The sequence below is a fragment of the Macrobrachium rosenbergii genome, chromosome 41 (genome assembly GCF_040412425.1).
Source record: "Macrobrachium rosenbergii isolate ZJJX-2024 chromosome 41, ASM4041242v1, whole genome shotgun sequence".
Lineage (NCBI taxonomy): Eukaryota > Metazoa > Arthropoda > Malacostraca > Decapoda > Palaemonidae > Macrobrachium > Macrobrachium rosenbergii.
This window is the reverse complement of record NC_089781.1, coordinates 38,333,815-38,354,686: the sequence shown is the minus strand read 5'-3', so window position 1 is coordinate 38,354,686 and position 20,872 is coordinate 38,333,815. Positions and strand designations below refer to the sequence as shown.

Genomic DNA, 20,872 nt, shown 5'->3' with positions numbered 1-20,872 from the left:
GTCAAGAGCCGATTGCAAATAAGCAAAACCAAGCAGCTTATCAAAGTTGACGGTAGACCACACAGATTCCACCACTGGCGAATCGGAGTTAACTCTTTCTCTCTCTCTTCACAACAGACGTCCTCCTTAAGTATGTTTATCAATGCACTCTCTTTGCTCGTGTACTCCGAGTTATTTTTCCTCGTTAATCACCTCCACATGTCAGGCACTGGGACTGACTATCAGACGGAATGATAACAAGTTCCTTATTTGAATTTGCGCCCGTCTGCCACCATTAAAATGAACTCGCTTTCGTTTAGTTTTCTTCCTGTTGATTTCGTTTTCTTTCCGGGGACGATAAGGATCATTTTATTGGCTGTAACATGCCAGTATTGTTTCTGTACGATTATCCTTACATTTCTCATTTTGTTTCTGAATTAAAGTTATTCAGTAACTTTGAAATTTACCCGCTTCAGTTTTGCATTATACCGATGATTATACATACTTATATTTATTCTATAAATTGCAGAATGATGTTGAAACGAGAGAGAGAGAGAGAGAGAGAGAGAGAGAGATCTTCTGCATGGATTGTTATGAAAATGTATATCGGTTTTAAGAACAAATTTTTGTTACAATACAAAATGGACAGTTTATTCATCAGTATCATCACTTTAGGTAATTTTGAGCCATATATATATATATATATATATATATATATATATATATATATATATATATATATATATATATATATATATATATATATATATATATATATATATATATATATATATATACATATACATACATATATATATATATACGTATATATATATATATATATATATATATATATATATATATATATATATATATATATATATATATATATATATGTTCAGTACAAAGAGCACTGACGATGTGTTAATTACACGAAAGTAGTTGGCAATCTGTCGTTTCTTTTGAAGCTTTCATGTGGCTTCAGCTGATTAAACAAATCAGTACAAATTTTGGTGATTTCTGAGTGTATATATATATATATATATATATATATATATATATATATATAATATATATTATATATATAAATATGTACATATGCATAGATATATATATATACATATTTATATAAATATATATATATATATATATATATATATATATATATATATATATATATATATATATATATACGGTATATATTATACATATATATACATGTGTGTGTGTACCCCGTACTTCTTTCTCTAAGGAAGAAAATGACTGAAAGACTTCTTACACCGCCAAGGAAGAAATTTCATTGGTTTCTGCAGTTTTCCGACGACACAAGAAAAGTGTCGTCTCTCACACCAACATGGGGGCGATTAAATAAAGCGTCCATAGGTTCATGACGGCTTTGGTTGCTTTATGGTTCAACAGCCGATGACTGGTAGGACTTCAGAGCTATGTCGCCCTAGTAAACGACATGAAAATAAACCATCATACTCCTGAACATCACAGCTTTCGAATCATGTAAGTGAAAACACAAGAACACCAAATTTCTAGAAATATGCGGCCATCCTTTGATTGCTAATCACAGACCAACGCAATCAGACCCAAACTACCAATAGAATAACGTAATGTCGTCTTCAGCAATGTTCTCGGTTGCTAAACTTAAAGACTCCACCATGGCGAACACCATCTGAAGGATATGAGCGTATTTATCGGCGCCACAACCATCGCCCAGGTGGGTGAGCGTTATCACAAAACGAACAATGCCAAAAGCCTTCATGTCGCTATTTCTGTCATATCTTATCGTCTGGCCAGTTTTCTGGATGCTACAGCATCCACGTCATTCAGTGTGACTCATGGAAGCAGTACGGAAGTGATAAGCTCACTGATGCCCCCCGGGGGAGCCGGAGATAAGATCTGGTTTGTCTCTCAGGGACGCCAATGACCACCTTCTGGACCATTTTATTTACTATTCGTATAAACAGTATGAAATTCGAGAACCGCCTTCCCTCCCTGTATGCCATTTTTTAATAGTTAGTAAAGAGAATAACATTAAGCATGCTTAGTAAACTATGAATTCATTCCTGCTTTCCGTTGACGCCTCTTGAATTCAGGTTTATCGGTTTCATTTTCTATTCCCTCATGGTTGTTTATTTATCACTTATTCCAGTAACCTCTCTCTCTCTCTCTCTCTCTCTCTCTCTCTCTCTCTCTCTCTCTCTCTCTCTCTCTCTCTCTCTCTGCAGGCTTATGTCCCTTCGGAGCCCTCTCGGGCTTATGGTCTACTGACTGTCCATGAGATTTAGAGATAATTTTGGAATGATCTTGCCCAGCATCAAAAACCCAGAGAAAAGCTTTCAGTAAAAAATTAAAAAACTATAATTGTTATAACAGTGACAGTTATAAATCACAATCAACACTTACAACACTTTGTGAAAGACTTCGCAAGAACCTGTAAAATTGTGCAAGGGAAAAACAAAAGTAGAAATTAACATTATTCATGTTACGTTAGTCTTACATAAAATCATGCAGGCACATTTGATGTAGTTTATTTTGTATCAGGTTTGGGACTGCTTAGAGCCTCTGAGTTTTCATTCTAATCACAACATTATTGTTAGGTCAAAGTACTTGAAATCCACGTAAGTAAACCTTGTCAGTACAACGAATCAGTGTTCGAGATACTTCATATGCAAATGAGCGTTAAAAAAAAAAAAAGGAAGTGGGGTAAGACTGTCATCGAAACGGTGCCATCCTTTTCTCATGAAAGTTCATCCCCAATTTCTAATAAGTGAAGACCCTGATTATCAGATCTAAGGCTTTTGACATCTATAATTCCCAATAAATAAACACGAGAATATAATCTTAAGCTGAATACATACCACCATGAGAGATATGTCCATCCTTTAAAATGTTTTATTTTGCCTCGCGTACACACACACACACACAAGATACACACACACGCACACAGATACACATTCGCACGCAACCAAGACGAAAGCAACACCCTACGCGCTGCACAGTATTAGGAAGGTCTGCTTTGACGTTTTCAAAAATCGAAAAATCAGGAGATCTTTGCCTTTTCCCGCCAACGTAACCTAAACAGCCACATCTGTCAAGTCCGATCTCATATGAAAAATCGCAGCAGCGTCTTGATCACTCATGAGTACTTGATCTAACATCATTGCACAAACACCAAAGGACTACGTACTTGACCCTGTCTTCTTGCGTAAACACAAGAGGAAGGCGGTTTCGAAGAAGCCTTGGTTAGGGAATGATGTCAAGGGTGATACCAAAATACTTAAGCGAGAAATCATATTTTCTAGGCTCCTTAACTTCCCTGGATTATGTCATATACTGTACACGGTCAGGGGTTTTGTACACAAAAGCATATCATGATAACGTTGCGAAAATAGTTTTGATGTATGATTATTATTAGAAAAATTGGCTCGACTTACATAACTGACAAGACATTCTAGTTAATACTCCATTAACTTAGATGTTGAAAATTAATTCCTCTTGAGAGTTTAATGGAACGCGGTACAGATTGCACGTTCACCAGATGGGCCCGAAAAGCTGAACGAATTACTTCAGCTGTATAGAATAAAAGAGAGAGAGAGAGAGAGAGAGAGAGAGAGAGAGAGAGAGAGAGAGAGAGAGAGAGAGAGAGAGAGAGAGGGGTGTTTGGCTAAGCAACAGCAGCGGAATTAATACTAAGGATTAAATGAGTTCGTTTTTCTTAGTGGGTGAGTGAGTAGGCTTTTGATTCTTTCGTGTTCTTCATTTGAGTTATTTTCTTAGTGGGAGTAAACCTAACTGATATTTCAAACATAACTTCTACATGTAATATCACCTCTTCAATCTATCTATCTATCCATCTATCTACCTGTCTGTATGTCTATCTATCTATCTATCTATCTATCTGTCAGGAAAGAACAAGAAAATCAGAAAACAGAGGCGTCATTGGGGGGCTGGGGGGCACCTCAAGACTCAAGATACCCCCCAAAGCCTCAACTTGCCCCCCCTCACCCCACCAAACCCCAAGAAGTAAAAGCAGCTGGTTCCGAAATTCAAATGTGTCATCACATTAAGTTATATCTTTCTATCTATCTATCTATTTTATGTGCTTCAAAAAGCACATAAAATAGCTCAAAATAAAAAAAAAGGTGATTAGGCTCGCTTCGCTCGCCAAACCGCCTTTGCACCCTCCCCCCCATTCAAAAATCTGAAATGACGCCCCTGTCAGAAAAGCACTACTAACCATAAAAAAAGAAAGTGAGTTATCGTGCATCAGGGATGACATCGTGTCTGAGGACCCTCCCACTTAGAGGAAAGAACTCGTGAAACTCCAGAAAAACATAATTAAATGAAAACTTCCAATTTCGCACCAGACCCTCATTAATGCAGTAGATATGGTTTGCAATATGTGTTACGATAACATAGCAAAAAGATCAGATTGTTTTGAATATGGAAACTAAGTTATAACCAGTAAAAACGATAGGAAAAATGATCACTAGAACATATTTTGAGAGTCCCTGATAGCGTCCAAGTTACCGCTGCAAAAAAAGACAACTGCGAAACCAGTGTACCTTTTAAAAGAGGATGAAAATACTGTAAAATGCTCACACGATACTTATGAAAGACGCTGAGCATTAACAAACAAAATTGAGGCATGTTCAAGAAAATCCAGAACTTCCGTAACAGCTTTATTTATTTATTGCAAGCGTCATTTGTCTTTCAGGTTTTCAGACTCACGCTGTGAAATTTTGACAATGTATACAGAGACGAATTTTGACAAAATTATCAACACAATATTCGTGGCAAGATGGTCTGAAACATATTTAGAAATGCTGATATAACAACACTAATAAAATATAAGATAATGCTGCACGATGTGGTAAGGAATTCAAAGCGACGAAAAAAAAAAAGCAAAATCGTCAGGCACCAGTTTAAGTTTTTTAAGGGGGTTAGTTTTGCAGGGAAGCAACAAGACTCTCTCAGGATATCATTTTGCAAAACCCTTTTTAAGACAGCTGGGATAAGAGTTTTTGGGAAGTCTTGGACGCTACTGTCTCACTTCCACACACTTGAAAAAGAATTCTGTCAGAAAGTTAATGCTGCTGCTGTAGAAAAGACCTAAACAAACAGCTCGGCGGCCTCTAAAGAATTTCACATACGAACTGAGTGAAAGGCACACGAGAACTTGCAAGCTCTTTCTGCGACCTTCGTCAAGCCTCACTCCAGCCAGAATTTCGAAGGATGAGCAAATGTTCCAGAAACGGACGGACGAGACGTTGCAGTGAAGATAGAAATTCATATAAGAGCCTCTTGCAATGCTCAGAATATAGTCAGCTTTCAAACGGTTTGGGATTTCAAATACAGTTAGTTACCGGAAGTAACTACTGTGGTCGTCTGTCGAGATATAGTAACGAAGTAATTCCATGCAAAAGAAAAGAAATCGTACGGCCCGACCCATAAAATGTAACTATCATCATACTGTATACAATCAGCCTTGGAAATTAAATGGATTGCGTATTTTTGTAGTGATCGTCTCTCTCTCTCTCTCTTTGTCGTAGGTGGATGCCTTACCATAGCATTCCATCAACATGAGTGTCTTCATGGTCCATTATGAGGACCCTGTCTATTTTTATAAGTTTCGATATTGTCCAGCATTGAAATCCTAGCATCCTGTTCATAAATTCTCCTTTTCGTTCACTGTCTATCTATCCATCTATATGTATGTGTATTTATATACTGTATATATATATATATATATATATATATATATATATATATATATATATATATACATATATACATATATATATATATATATATATATATATATATATATATATATATATATATATATATATCATTTGAGCAACTTTTGTCTTGTCGCGCAAAATCAAGGGAAATTCGGCTACTGGGTACAGTTGCCTTAACTGGTTCCGAAACAATATCTTGCACTACGATATATATGATCCCACGGTCTTTAATTGAGTGGTAATGTTTTGGTGTTTTTCAATGAGGTATTATGGCATTAAGGGACTGGTTGCTTTTCTCTTCCGGCGAGCAATGGTTTATGTTGGGAGCTCATCGCCGTCACCGCTTGTTGGTTCATCATTTCCTTTTCTTTCTCTGTTAGTCTAACATGAATATGAGCAATAAGTTTTAAAAGTAGTTCCATACATATACTTATAGTATACATACAAATTAATAAATAATTGGTAAATATTATACTTTTATATATACATTTATACGTCTACATATATTATCAGACACAGAAGAACATGAAAATATGAAAAGGTGTACCTATATTATTCAAAACAGTGTTCTTTGGCATATAAATCTTCCAGACAGATTCCTTTTACGTGAAACATTTTTCATGAAAACATTTGCAAGGTACAGTTTACCCTATTACTCTACTTTATGATAACAGTATGTTCATCTCATTTCGTCATATGTACTGAACGTATAAAGAGAGAGAGAGAGAGAGAGAGAGAGAGCAGTGGTGTTCCTGAGGGGGGGCGGGTGGCCTTTTGAAATCGCCTCCCGGGCCCCAAAGTGAGGGGGTCCCCAGAAATGCGACATTTAACCATTGCTGCTATGACAGGACAAGTTAAATTTCTGAAAATTGCATTTACAAGTGCCTTTAAAATTATCCTAAAATTGCTCATATTCTAAAAAAAATTTTCCCTGAGTTTTTGGCTCGCTTCGCTCGCCTCCCACCCCATAAGAGGGGCCCCAAATGGGACTGTGCCCCCCGGACCCCAAAATGTCTAGGAACGCCCCTGAGAGAGAGAGAGAGGGTCATGTTATTATTGGACTTGGGGGATACGATACATCCTAGTATTCCTCTCTTTTCACTCATTTCATATTTTATCAAGAAACTCTCACGAACGCATTGTTAAGATCTGGACTACCGCTGGGTTTCTTTTGAGATCTAATGTTTATAAAAACACTCACTTGAAGTGGAACATTTCTCGAAACCAAGCAGCACTGAAATCGTCTTTCGTCTCCCTGACGCTGAGTGCTCATCGAAAACTGTGACCATTCGAGAGTGAGAGGAAGTTCATATGTTTTCAGTCACATGCCAACTTTTTTCAGATAAAAATAGTAATTTAACAAGTAATTGCATATCCTTGTTACACATTTGCAAAATGCTAATTAAATACACGCATAAAGTTCTTTTGGTATGCATTCAAATACTCAAAAACAATGCAAAAAAAAAAAATTAAGGGAGAACCGTCACAATAATTATCAGCCTGGTAACATTCTGCCAGTCTCTGTTGCTGATATAGACAAACTGTAACATAAGGCTAAAAATGCAGGTCCTGAGTCTACATCAAGTCATTAAAAGTAACAACACTGCCGCCATGTACAGTGTCATGTGAATAGAAGACGCCGGAGACCGACAAGTCGGCACAGATGGTCGGTCACTAGCTCACTTTACCACTCCCAACCAACCAGCGTGCAAACACTCCAAAACTAGTCTATCTGTATCTTCTCTTACTGTGCACAGGATAAAAGCAATATATTTTTTATCGTCACACGTCAGTGTTCTAACGTATTTGTCAATTATATTTCTCTATTGTGCAAGTTATCCAGTATTTTGGTTTTTCTCTTTCATTATGACACACATTTCTCCAGTGGCTTACTAGATAAAAACCTGAATAACTTCGCTTTTATTTGATATGAAACGTGGACCATTTTAACGCCTGGTGCGTTAAGCTGTGAATCATGAAAAATTCTGCACGTCATTCCTCCCGGGGCCTGCAGCCATTGCTCATAAGGTAGAGAAATATTAATATTATGTAATAAAAACATGCCCTAATTTAGTTCTATGATAAGTTCCAAATGGTTAGCTTGAGTTTAATCTATATGAGTCCGATTAAAGCAATATTGACGCACACTTCTTATGCTACTTTTTAGGTCCCAACACTAAATTTACGTAAATGCTTACTCTTTGTCAATAATTTGCAAATTGTCTGTTCCAGGACAGAGAGAGAGAGAGAGAGAGAGAGAGAGAGAGAGAGAGAGAGAGAGAGAGAGAGAGAGAGAGAGATTTGTTCAAGACTTTTAATGAAAGCAAAGTGTGAGTTCATAGTAAAATTTAATGTCTGAGATTGATGTCTGATAACCCTAAGAAATAAAAATAAAAGTGGTCTTACATTTTGCCTCCAAAAATTTGCATTCCGAATTCCTGCAAATTCTAAGATACGAAGACAAGACGAAAGTCTTGGGATCTGACGTCAACTGGTTCGCTGCGGATAATAGTAGCCTTCAAGCCCTACTGATGGTAGTCACTAAATCACCGAAATGTAAATGCAAATTCCATACCAAGTAAACTCACAGTGGCCTTCAAACAAGGAGGTTAGTGCATTAAGAACTGTTCATTCCCCCAAAATCTGGAAGCTCCACTCCATTTCAGTCATCTAAGTAACTGATGATTGCTTCACCTGATTATTTTATGTGGAAAAATGATCGGTTGGGAGCACCAGTGAGGGATCAGAATTCATAATTTACAATTGGTGATTACATAGGTTATCTATACACGACACTGAAAGGAAAGTGAGTATAGTGTAGCCAGGTTTCAGGAACTGGGACCGAAGACCCTTGAACTGTGTTACAAAGTTCTTTGCAGCATTCCTTTGGTCCTCAGCTGCGTTGCTTTCTTCCTTTCATTTTCTCTCGGCTGGCCAACTTCTTTAACTTTATGTTGTCCCATTTCTCTCCTTCGGACGGGTCCCCTCAGAATCGAAAATGCAACCCAGTATCCTAATTGAACAATTCCGTAATAATAAAATACTAAGTGGAAAATATGTGTGTGTGTTCCCACACTGTCATACCCAGCTGCATTAGTTCCTCCCTTAAAATAACGATTCTTCAGTCGACTCCATTTCACTTGCCGTATCGTGAAGTTATATTTAAATGGAATAAGTTTTTGTAAACTACAAATTGAGTCTCGAGACAAGTGCTGTAATTCCATGGCGTAAGCAGCCCCTAGGTTCTCTGGTTAGACACCTGAACAAAAAGAATGGCACATAAAAGGAGCGACGGAGACGGAGAGACTAGACGGAATGGATCGCCTTCCTTTACGTCTGATATATAATTACTGCAGGCAGTTGTCCATATATTTCCATTTTGCATGCATGTTGGTTAACTGCTTCGTAATAGACTGCATTTACCCTCCCTTTCACATTAATTAAAGTATTAAATTTGCATTTCATTTTATAAAGATTCAGTGACCGACTATTTGAGTTAGTAGCAAGTAACAATTAGAGACGGAAAATACAGACATTTTCTAAGAAGTAAAATCACGAGCACAGAACGAACTCGCCTCTCTCAAAACCGAAATCCTTCTCAACAAAAGAGAGCCTGTGTAATAATGTGAAGCAAGAGGAATGAAAACAGATGCAGGAAAGAGCGGTGGAAGAGGTACAAGAGGAAGTAATAAATGGCAAGCTTATCAGAGTCAATATCAAAACATTTGGCGGAAACAATTGGGTAAGTGCGCTGTTTGTACTTCGAGGGAGCGTAGGCGTCAGCAGCCGTCGCAATAATAATGACCAATATCCGTTATTTATCCAGAGTGAGAAAAGCATTAGGATTTTGCTCAAGGTTACATTTTGCAACAAGAACGGCGGAGACAAACGCGTCTCTAAAGCAAAGACTGCCACCATGTCGCACGGCATTTTCAGTTCAAGTACGGACAATTTTCTATTTGAAACTTTGTACACTACTTTTCTTGAAACCTTGATGCGCAGTAAGTGAGTGGGAGACATCATTTTTGCAAGACATATCGGTCATTTACATCGCTGCAATGCAACAACTATTGATTCAGGCACTTTTATTGGGTATGTATGCTTATTCATCTTTTGTGCTTATGTATAAACGTGTTTGTATGTAGTTACAGAAAAAGTTATACAAACAAAGCCTTGTTTTTTGGTCACTCATCGTGAATCTGTTGCCAGAGAGGCGTCGCATATTTGTTTGTCAACAAAACAGACGGTCAGTGACCGAAGTCAGTTCGTTACTGGTCACGGTGCACGCAAGTGTGCCAATTTGCATTCGCGAGAGAGAGAGAGAGAGAGAGAGAGAGAGAGAGAGAGAGAGAGAGAGAGAGAGAGAGAGAAAGAACAGCTTTAATAGTCGTCATGCTGATAACATACTTCAGAAATGGTTCAACAAACTTTGAAAGCTGGTACATATAACTTGCTGGGTTGTAAATAACGTTTACTGCTACGTGGGTGATTGCGTGAAATCAAGGCTGATCAAACAGTTGCAGAATTTCATATCTTTCCTCTGTCGACAGAATAATTAGCGATTATCATAAATCACGAGCAATAAAATGATTGTTTTGGCTTGTTTCCTTGGGCTAAGTACCCGAGTCTCTTCTAAACTCTTCTGCGTTCTTTTTCTGCGAAATCCTTTCAACCTACAATCTCAGCGTAACAGCTCTAAATAACGATTAATAAATACTGTTCTGAAATTTAACTCATCATCCAAAAAGTTGATAATTCACTGTTAATTCACAAATTAAAATCATGATGCAATGGAAGAACACAACATAACAACGGCGTCTTCCAGCTGAACATACAAATTTTACTTCTTTCCACAACACTGAAATACTTTCAACTGTTTCACAGAAGAGGCCAACCATTGCAAACAACTGACAATGGCATATGGAGTCGTCCTTTAACAATCAAGTCGATACATGTTTTCTGAAAACATCCTGAATTGAATATACAATGTAGACCAAAGGCCAAGGACTGGGACCTATGAGGTCAATTAGCGCTCAAACGGAAATTGACAGTAAAAGGTTTGAAAGGTGTATTGGGGGGAAAACCTCACAGTTGCACTACTGTATAAATCATTTGTTAGGAGAGGGTGGAAAGTAAGATGGAAGAAGGAGAATATGAAACGAGTTACAGTGAAAGGAATGAAAGGGTTGCAGCTAGGGGTCGAAGGCACGTTGCAAAGAACCTTAAGTAATGCCTACAGTGCACTGCATGAGGTGCACTGACGACACTACTCACCTTCGGGGGAAAACAAATCTTAATCAATGATCTCTTTATGGCCATCCTTGCTTTTAGACGCTGAAGCCTCAAGGACTTCATATCATGCGCAATATCCTCATCACGTAATGAAAATAAATCCTCAACTAATCTAAAAGGAAGAAGTTTGCTTATTTTCCTTCTATTTTCAATGTTCAATACAACTTACTCTAAATTTTTCAATATTAGGCAAATAACTAGCAGTCGCAGTAACAGTAGTGTTTATATATATATATATATATATATATATATATATATATATATATATATATATATATATATATATATATATATATATATATATATATATATACATATGTATATATATATATATATATATATATATATACATATATATATGTATATATATACATATCACACCTCACCACAGGTGGGAAAATAAGAGACTGGTTGTAGGTCCTGACCGGTTTCGACTTTATTTCCAAGTCATTAACGACTTGTAATGAAATTATAATATATATAAATATATATATATATATATATATATATATATATATATATATATATATATATATATATATATATATATATATATATATAATAAAGCTGGAGAAGGCAATCCACTTCCTTTCCTTGACCAAGATTGATGAAGGTTAAGAGGAAAGGACCAGGAAAACTGAGCCTGAACCACAGAGAAGGAAACAGATCTACTTCCTGCAAGACGAAATTAAATTCCCAGTAATATGCCACCGATTCATAGCTCAAACTTGAGCTGTTGAAAGGGGCTGACAGGAAAAAAACAAAACAAGCATCAAATCTGTCATTCCGTGGTACCATGAGGCTTCCTGAGGAGGGGCCTCTCTCCCTCAGTTCCGAAGGATCATGACTGGTACAGTATCTGCGAAATACAGACAGAAAGTTGTCTTTACAAATGGGAAAAAGAAAATTCACTGAACAGATGAAGGCGGAGAAACTTTCTGTAATAGTGTTTGTGATTCAATCGCATCGCTGGTGAAAGTAAAGGAAGCGAAACACAAATATGATAGCAACATACATGAACGATTATTACCTAAATACAAATTTTGTGACGAAGAGAGAATACGGTCCCCAGCACTGAAAAATAATACCTATCTCAGCTATGTGCTTCCCCTTAGACAGGTCTGAAGTAACCTTTACACACAAAGAGTTCGTTGAGTTGAGAAATTGATTTACATCTTCACAAAAAAATTCAAACAAATGACCGAAAGACGGTACACAAAAAGATCATGGATAATAGGTGCACGAGGCTTTTTAGGAGTAACATATTTAAGAATTAATTGTTTGTTGCATCAAGTTTGTAACAGAAAATGTGAGGGATTCGTTACCTCCCACAGCTGAATGATTGAAATGAACCCCTTCTTTGTGGGGTGCATTGAAGCTTCGCCTGTAGATAGCTTCAGCATATGGAAGAGAAGTTACCCAAGACTCGAGGTAAGAAGTAAGGTATTCATTTAATAAACAAAGTCTTTAGAATTTGGTGAATAATAACAAAGTCAGGGAATAACAGACGTTCAAAGAAGAAAGAAGAATTTTTAGAAAGACATCATACAGGGGCATCTAGGGTCTGGCTAACAGTGTGCTAATTAAGAAGTTAAGCCTTCCTTTAAAGTATATACACAAAACACACACACACACACATGTATATGTATCTCGATGTACTCCACAATGAAAACGAAGGAGAAACCAGAGGAAAAAAGGAAATACACACACTTAGTTTGTCCCAACAGTTTCGCCTGCCATCAGGCCTCTTTCGGGGAAATTATCTTCGTGACTGACAAGAATATATATATATATATATATATATATATATATATATATATATATATATATATATATATATATATATATATATATATATATATATATAAATAATGTGTGTGTGTGTTCATACTTTAAAAGAAGGTTAACTACTTTAACTGGCACACCGTTAGCCAGACCTTGGCTGCCCCTGTATGATATAGTATGTCTGAAAATTCTTCTTTTTTCTTTGAAAGTCTGTCCTTCCCTGGTTTTGTTATTGTTCACCAAATTCTAAAGACTTTGTTTATCAAATGGATACCTTACTTCTTACTCCGAGTCCTTGGTAACTTCCCTTCTACCTGCTGAAGATACGAGGAAAATTTCAGTGTTAACCACAAAGAGCCTCATTTCATTGAATTGTGGGAGGTAACAAATCCCTCATATTTTCTGCTACTAACGAATTATTCATTGCCACATGTTACTCTTTACAATCCTCTTCCACCCGTTGTTCTTGATCATTCTCTCTGTTACGATTCCCAGTCATTTGTTTGACCAATTCTTTCCTACCGACTCTTTGAGTGTGAAACTCACTTCGACCTATCTTCGAGGATTCACACAGCTAATGTGGCTGAAACTGAATTCGAAAAGTTAGGCCTTATTTTTCAGTATTATAAAACGCATTCTTACTTTTGGTTACAAAATTTTCATTTGGATAATAATCTTCCATGTACAGAATGTTGCTGTCTTATTTTTGTTTCACTCCTTCGTTTATTTTCACTACCAATACGATTGAATCACAAACACTTTATATTAGCAAGTGACTCCTTTTTTCAGTTCTGTGTATCTTCTCCTTCTCACTGGCAAGAAACCTTTCCATCTATATTCCGCAGATGTATATATTAATCATTCTTCCTTATCAGACATATATATATATATATATATATATATATATATATATATATATATATATATATATATATATATATATATATATATATATATATATATACTTACAATGTTACTGAGCTATAGAATACAAATACTAACCTATTTTTCCTTAATTTCCAAGACATAGCTTCCATTCTCGGAACCTTGAATCCTCAAAGCAAGTAAAAAAAAGGTAATATCCTAGCCACACATACACACAAATATACACTCGCGCGCGCGAACTTAGTTGAGAATGTGTGTGTGTGTATGTGTGGCAGACATCGACGAAACCAACATCCAACCAATGAGAGGCCGCATGAACGTCACCTTTCAATAAATTTTCAGTATGTTATCGTCTGTCGCAAGTCAGATAATTTTGTTTGTACCGGATACATCTGTAGTGATAACGGCATAGAAAAACGAGGAACTCTGTATCATTTGCTGATAAAGTCAAATTTGACATAGATAAAATGACGGAATTTGATTATGATTTACTTTGAAAACATCTTTTAAGTCTAATTTTACATATTCATAACCGTACATGTATGTATTAACATGTATAAATTTCGCGAGCGCACACGCACACACACACACATATTATCCAAATGAAAATTTTGTAACCAAAAGTACGAATGCGTTTTATAATACTGAAAAGTAAGGCCTAACTTTTCGAATCCAGTTTCAGCCACATTAGCTGTGTGAATCCTCCAAGATAGGTCGAAGTGACTTTCACACCCAAAGAGTCGGTAGGAAAGAGTTGGTCAAACAAATGACTGGGAACCGTAACAGAGAGAAAGATCAAGAACAATGTATATGTATATATATATATATATATATATATATATATATATATATATATATATATATATATATATATATATATATATATATATATATATACATGCACACTTGTAAGTTCAATATTTTGATTAATGTAATGAACTGGTTACAAATGCCTCTTACTACTGTAACTATCGATGTACAGTAAGTAATAACGGTAAGAAATTAATCATTCTAACGATAGAAACTGCAAACAGGTTATTAGAATCTCATACTGGAGCAGTGTGCAGCAGTTGTCATTCTTGAGTGCATACGACCGAAGAACTTTGAATGACATTCTCCTGTTGCAAATCTCCGAAGTCAGTCAGAGACACCACATATTTTCTAACACTGATCATGACCCAGTGGTCCATTTCTGCAGCTGACACACAGATAAGAAAAGAGAACTAAGCTTGTGCACAAAATTTGCTTCAAGACTACAGTATAGTGGTTACCTTCACGAAGGAGTTGTAAATAGTTTGTTTTGGGCTTCATCATGCCCTGATTTCCCAAATAGAAGCTGGGCAATGCAACACGCAAGCTCATGGGTGAGGTGGGGCAAATAAACTATAAATTAATAAGTCAGAAAACTGTAGGAGTTCATCAACATCCCAGTCAGTGGGGAAACAGAATCTTGGGGGTGCGCTGATGATGTTTGCATGATGTAAGAGGGATGTGTGCATGGTGGGATGGTTATGGAATTCCAAAGACTCGGTCATTGGAGATAATACTAAATTCCAACTTCTTGGTTCCTGGTTCTTCTGTGCTCACTCCACAAACACAGATGTAGGCACACTTCACCACTGGAGTTAGGTGCAGAGCTTTTTAACTTAAAATGGTTTTCCTGGTCTTTCATTTACAGTTTATTGTTTTCTTTTATGTGACACTGATTTCAATTGCTATTAAATGTTTCTTTTACATATAAGATTTTTATGTTACTGTCCTCTTTACTAGTTACTTGATATCCAGGACTTCACGAATTTGAATATTTATTTCTATCTGAATATTTGTTTCGTGTAAGCAAAACAGTCCTTACAATCTCACCTTCCAACTGCCGCCTGCAAACTAGTGTTACTACTTTACTTAATTTTTGTTCATGAAAATTAGAATGTACTACTCTACTAAATTCTATACTGAAAAATAACAGATTATTTCTCTGTTTTACTCCTTTTAACTACTGCTTTGTATAGTTACTTGGGTAATGTTAATTCTAGCTTTAATATTAAGTCAGCGCTTCCCAGGATAACGTCAACTTTATCAGTCGTTAGTTTTATGCAATCTGCCAGTTTTTATCATGAGATTTCATGATCTCTAAGGCTGTGTCTGGTCATTCATTTTCTTTGATTCCTTACAGGGGAATGAGTGCTGAGTGTTTTCTCCTCCGGCTTCACAGAGATCTCAAACCTCATCCGTGTATTTTCGCCCGAAGTTCGCTTTCAGGTCCAACTTATTGAGCCTTCACTATCATACCAGCATTTTTTTTTACTTCAAGTTTTTTAATGTACTAAATCCTATTGACACCTTCTGTGAACCCCAGCTTCTTCATATCTTTTCTCTTCTCTTCCAAGGACATTCAGACTCGTCACTGGTTTTCTTTTTTCGTTTTCAAGGTTTTTTTATCATATTTTCTCATTTCTTCTATGTTGTATTTACTGCATTTTGTTCCTGCGTTTTTTTTTTTTTTTTTTTTTTTTTTTGTCCAGCACAGACTCCATGGGCTCTTAGTTGATCCTCTACTGTTTCTTTGATTAATTTTTTTCTATTCAGAATTTATCATATTACGGTACAGCATAATTTTTATACCACTGTACGTGTGTGCTTGTTCCCCGTGTAACACAAGAGACACAATAGAATTCAGGCCAAAGGCCAAGCGCTGGGACCTATAAGGTCATTCAGCGCTGAAACGAAAACTGACAGTAAAAAAGGTTTGGAAGGTATAACAGGAGGAAAACCTGGCAGCTGCACTATGAATCAACTGTTGGGAGATAAGAGGGTGGAAAGTAAGATAGAAGAAAGAGAATATGAACGGGAGTACAGTAAAACGAATGAAAGGGGTTGCAGCTAGGAGCCGAAGGGACGCTCCAAAGAATTTTAAGTAATGCCTACAGTGCACCGCACGAGGTGCGCTGGCGGTACTACCTCCCTGCGGGAAATGTTTGCGATGTCTGAACCGGCCAAGAGGCTTTGACTCTACATTTTCCCTTGTACTCTTCACACACAAACACACACACACACACACACACACACACACACACACACACACATATATATATATATATATATATATATATATATATATATATATATATATATATATATATATATATATATAAAATATATAAACGATCCCTTGTTGTGTAGTTGGAGTAGGCAGATGCACCAATGGAATATGCGGTTTCTTTAATGAGCTCACGAACAGCCCATTATCATCTTGTTAAATGCATATTTGAAAGGAATATATTCATTTTTTGTTTACTGGACACCACTCAACATCTTGAGCGAGGGAAAACTAGTTCTTATAGTGTATCATGCTACTGGGTGTCACATTTATGAATGTGTATGGGTTTGTATGTGAAAATGTATGTCAACAGTTGTATGAAATGTGAAACTGTTAAAACTGTGTTAACTGGTGTGTGGAAGATGAAAAGCAACTTCCTAGATCGCAGTTCCGGAAACATGACTGCAGTAAGAGAACATCAGGAATATTCTGGTTTGCTTTTCAAGTCTCAGTGAGAAATAAAAAGTATTTCTGTGATTAAAAGATCCAGTAAATTGCTACAAATGCTAATTTACATCCAGAAACGAGACATCACTGAATATTAGTTGCAACATCAAAAGCTGAAAAGATTGCACAGTTAAATTTTATTTCAGTAACTTAAAATACGAGACGAAATTATTCGAGATTAAGCTCATTACAAAGACCCACGAGGACAAAACTTTACAGATACTGTAACAAAAGAGTAAAAAACTAAATTGCAGATAAAAGAGCACTCAGTAGATAGCGTACTTGACCTCTCAATAATAAGTCAACAATAAGCACATGAATTCATCCAAATGAATGCATGGTGCTTATTTGCATTATTATTATTTTTCCCCGCCGCCTTAGTGGGTCGATATCTCAGATTCTGAATCCGGGCTGCAACCTGCCTCCTGAGCATTTGACTCCCACTACCCTGTATTTCCCAGGATTCCAACACTCCTAATTACCCTTACTGCACTTTTCAGTACATTTTTCTTATCTTTATTATCGTTTGTGAAGAAACCCGACGTCTAAGCAAGCTTTGTGAATGTTTATTCACGTCAAAGCTGAATTACTGAAGACATTATTATTATTATTATTATTATTATTATTATTATTATTATTATTACGACGGCTTTTACCTATAAAGTCTACGGATGTGAAATGCCAGTTTTCATTTGCGAGGGTTGAAAGAGGCGATATTTTTTTTCATGATGACAAACCATCAGATCTCCGATGCGGACAAAAAATTACTCACCACGATGGGGTCACACAATCAGTGCGTTTATCCAGACTCATCTAAATACGATCCCCCATTCTCGAGATATTTATTTTTAACGCACAAACACAAAGCAGGAGCATTATTTCCTGCTACCGTCGGAAGCAGAAGTAAAAACAGCACTAAATATATCGTACATAAGATAAAATCAACCACAAATGCATGTACACATTTTGCAAGCCAAATGAGTATCCATATGACGCCACCTGTCTCTTACGTTCTGGTCTAGAGGATAAACTGTTATAACAAATGGAAAATTCGAACATAGTCTACGTTATCAAGCGTGCAGGAACTATCAAAAGCAAAATATTCAGGACACATGTACAGATAAAGAAATAAGTGTTTTGATTATTTAGCAATCAATTAAATAAGTCAACTGATGAGTTAATTAAGAAAAAGTTAAGTAAAAAATAAAAAATGGCCTTCATAAGGAAGATAAATCGAATGAATGGGACGGGTCGGAAAACCAGGAACACGAAAAATAGTAATACTGTGCTCAGAATTTTGGAGGGTCGAAGACCTATCAAAATTGCAAGAGAGAGAGAGAGAGAGAGAGAGAGAGAGAGAGAGAGAGAGAGAGAGAGAGAGAGAGAGAGAGAGAGAGAGAGAGTAAATAATGGTTTATATTTCCTATCACACATACACACACACTATATATATATATATATATATATATATATATATATATATATATATATATATATATATATATGTGTGTGTGTGTGTGTGTGTGTATGTATGTATGTATGTATATTTATACATACATATTTGTGTATCTGTGAGTAGGTGGGTGGGTTTGTTATTAACAACGGCTTGCTAATCAAGAAATTTTCTCTTAATGTTACTTGGGAATTAAAATGGGAAGAAGATAATTCACGTAGCACGAAAATGCAAATTAAAGACATTGTTGGAATTCATAAACCTGTTGCTTCACAATGAATACGCAGAAAATAATCATTTAAAAAGTTACAATAACTCAAAGTGAATAATCTCCATGACAAGCAACACAGATAATCTTACGAGGTCTGTCTGGGATCTGTGTGCAGATGTATACATTCACAATATATACACACACACATACATACATACATACACACCCCCACACACATATATATATTAGGATGCGTGATGTCAATGGAGAATGAAGAGCACATAACATTTTTCGTATGTAAATATTTTCTCATAGACTTTTCATGAATTCTGGAAAAGGGAATAAGACTGTCAATTCTGGATTCATGGATGTCCAGAACCAAAATTTACTTATAGTGTGTTTACCAAATAAGGGTCCAAGAAGTAAGAAACTTAAATAATACTCACCAATCCAAGCATCCATAAATGAATAATTTTTATAGAGTGTTCTGAGACAGGGGCGTATCCAGACGGGACTTGAGCCGTTTCAGTCATGCACACCGTATCGACATGAGGGCTCCAGCCACGAACAACCTCACTTCTTCCACAACTCTCTCAGTACTGACGTTAGTTGGTCGTTCTGCAGTTCTGCTACCCAGCCAGGTTCAGCTCCTCCTAGTCTCCCGTCTCCCCCCCTCCCTTAGACTTACTCGACGCCGGCAGGGTGGGTTGGCCATGGTCAGTGGGGGAGGATGTCTGTGAGTCCCGTCGAGGCTTCCCTTGCGTTTTAGCTCCAGACATCGTCTTGGTTTAATTTTGCGTACACTGAGCTGGAGGTCAAAGCTGCAATTGCACGAAGATTGTGATTTAGATAACAGGAACTCTTGCTAATCGTCAGTCCTATTTTTCTGATGGTTCTTCAGGGTATTGTGCAAGGTCCACAGAATTTCTTAGAACCTTGGTGTTGTGTGCGTGTGTACAGCGCAGTAATCGTCAGCAAATATTCGGGGAGATATAGTCTACTGTTTGAGATGTTACACTGACAGCACTTCTCTTTTCTTTAGCGATGACCCAAAGTTAGTTCAGGATCACATAATGCAGTCTGTGAACCAGCTCTTGTAAAGTGGAATATCCAAAGTCTAATAAAAGACTTTGGGAATATCAGTACAGGAAGTAAAATACGTCTCGTGTCCGAGTAATAAGTTTGTACTTCGTATCATGAGACCAACTGACCACACGCAAAGACACACCAATAACATTTTCCTATACCGTTGTTTTCGTCATTAAGGTTTATGTCAGAAGTATAAAGTCGGTGTCCATTGTAATTTAATTGTTTGGTAATATTTACTCTGTCTTTAAGTATATTGTGAAAATAAGAGTACCCAGAAATGAGCTTATACCTCCCTAGGCCATTCAGCCATGAATAAATGAATTCATTGTATCGTAAACACTAAGATTATATTTGATCACATGATCTATAATACAGGCTTCCTGGGTTACATTTTTTAAAGGTTAAACCATTAAACCAATACTGGAAAGGTGGCCACACTAACGTCGGTGTCCATGGACGCCATATGAAAAAGTACTGGAGTCACCCAGTGGTTTCATCGACGGACATCTAGATCCGTTCATCCGCTCTTGAGATATCTGGCTAACACTCACACACACACAGGTAAAATCATAATATCCCCCACAACTGCGGGGATTATAGAGCATTTTTACACGGCGGTGAAGAAACCTCTTTACAATTCTGCTCCTGAACCGTTGGTCGACGGAAATTTCACCGACAAATATTGTAACTTAAAAAGGGCATTTAACGCAATGGACATTTCATCTTTTTCAATTTACGTCTTTACAATTTATGCCTATTAGCTTAAATGTATAAGAAAGACAGTCATTTTCAATACCTTCAATATTCATATATATTGTGTATATTTATTATCTAGGAACAATTAAACTGTTCCTGTTGCTCTTTAATTTTAGTGTTTAACT

The 20,872-nt window shown here is 36.6% G+C and overlaps 1 protein-coding gene across 2 annotated transcripts in view; it reads right to left on the bottom strand.

Moving 5' to 3' along the window:
• Nucleotides 1–19,513, bottom strand: part of LOC136826815 (septin-9-like) — a 106,106-nt gene extending 86,593 nt beyond the window's left edge. The window contains exon 1 of one of the 2 annotated variants that reach the window (XM_067084264.1): nucleotides 19,349–19,513. In XM_067084264.1, coding sequence (XP_066940365.1) covers nucleotides 19,349–19,435 — 87 coding nt within the window. In that variant the 5' untranslated portion in view covers nucleotides 19,436–19,513. The remainder of the gene's footprint in view (nucleotides 1–19,348) is intronic. The other variant, XM_067084262.1, reaches the window with a different exon arrangement.
• Between the last annotated feature and the right edge of the window lie 1,359 nt (nucleotides 19,514–20,872).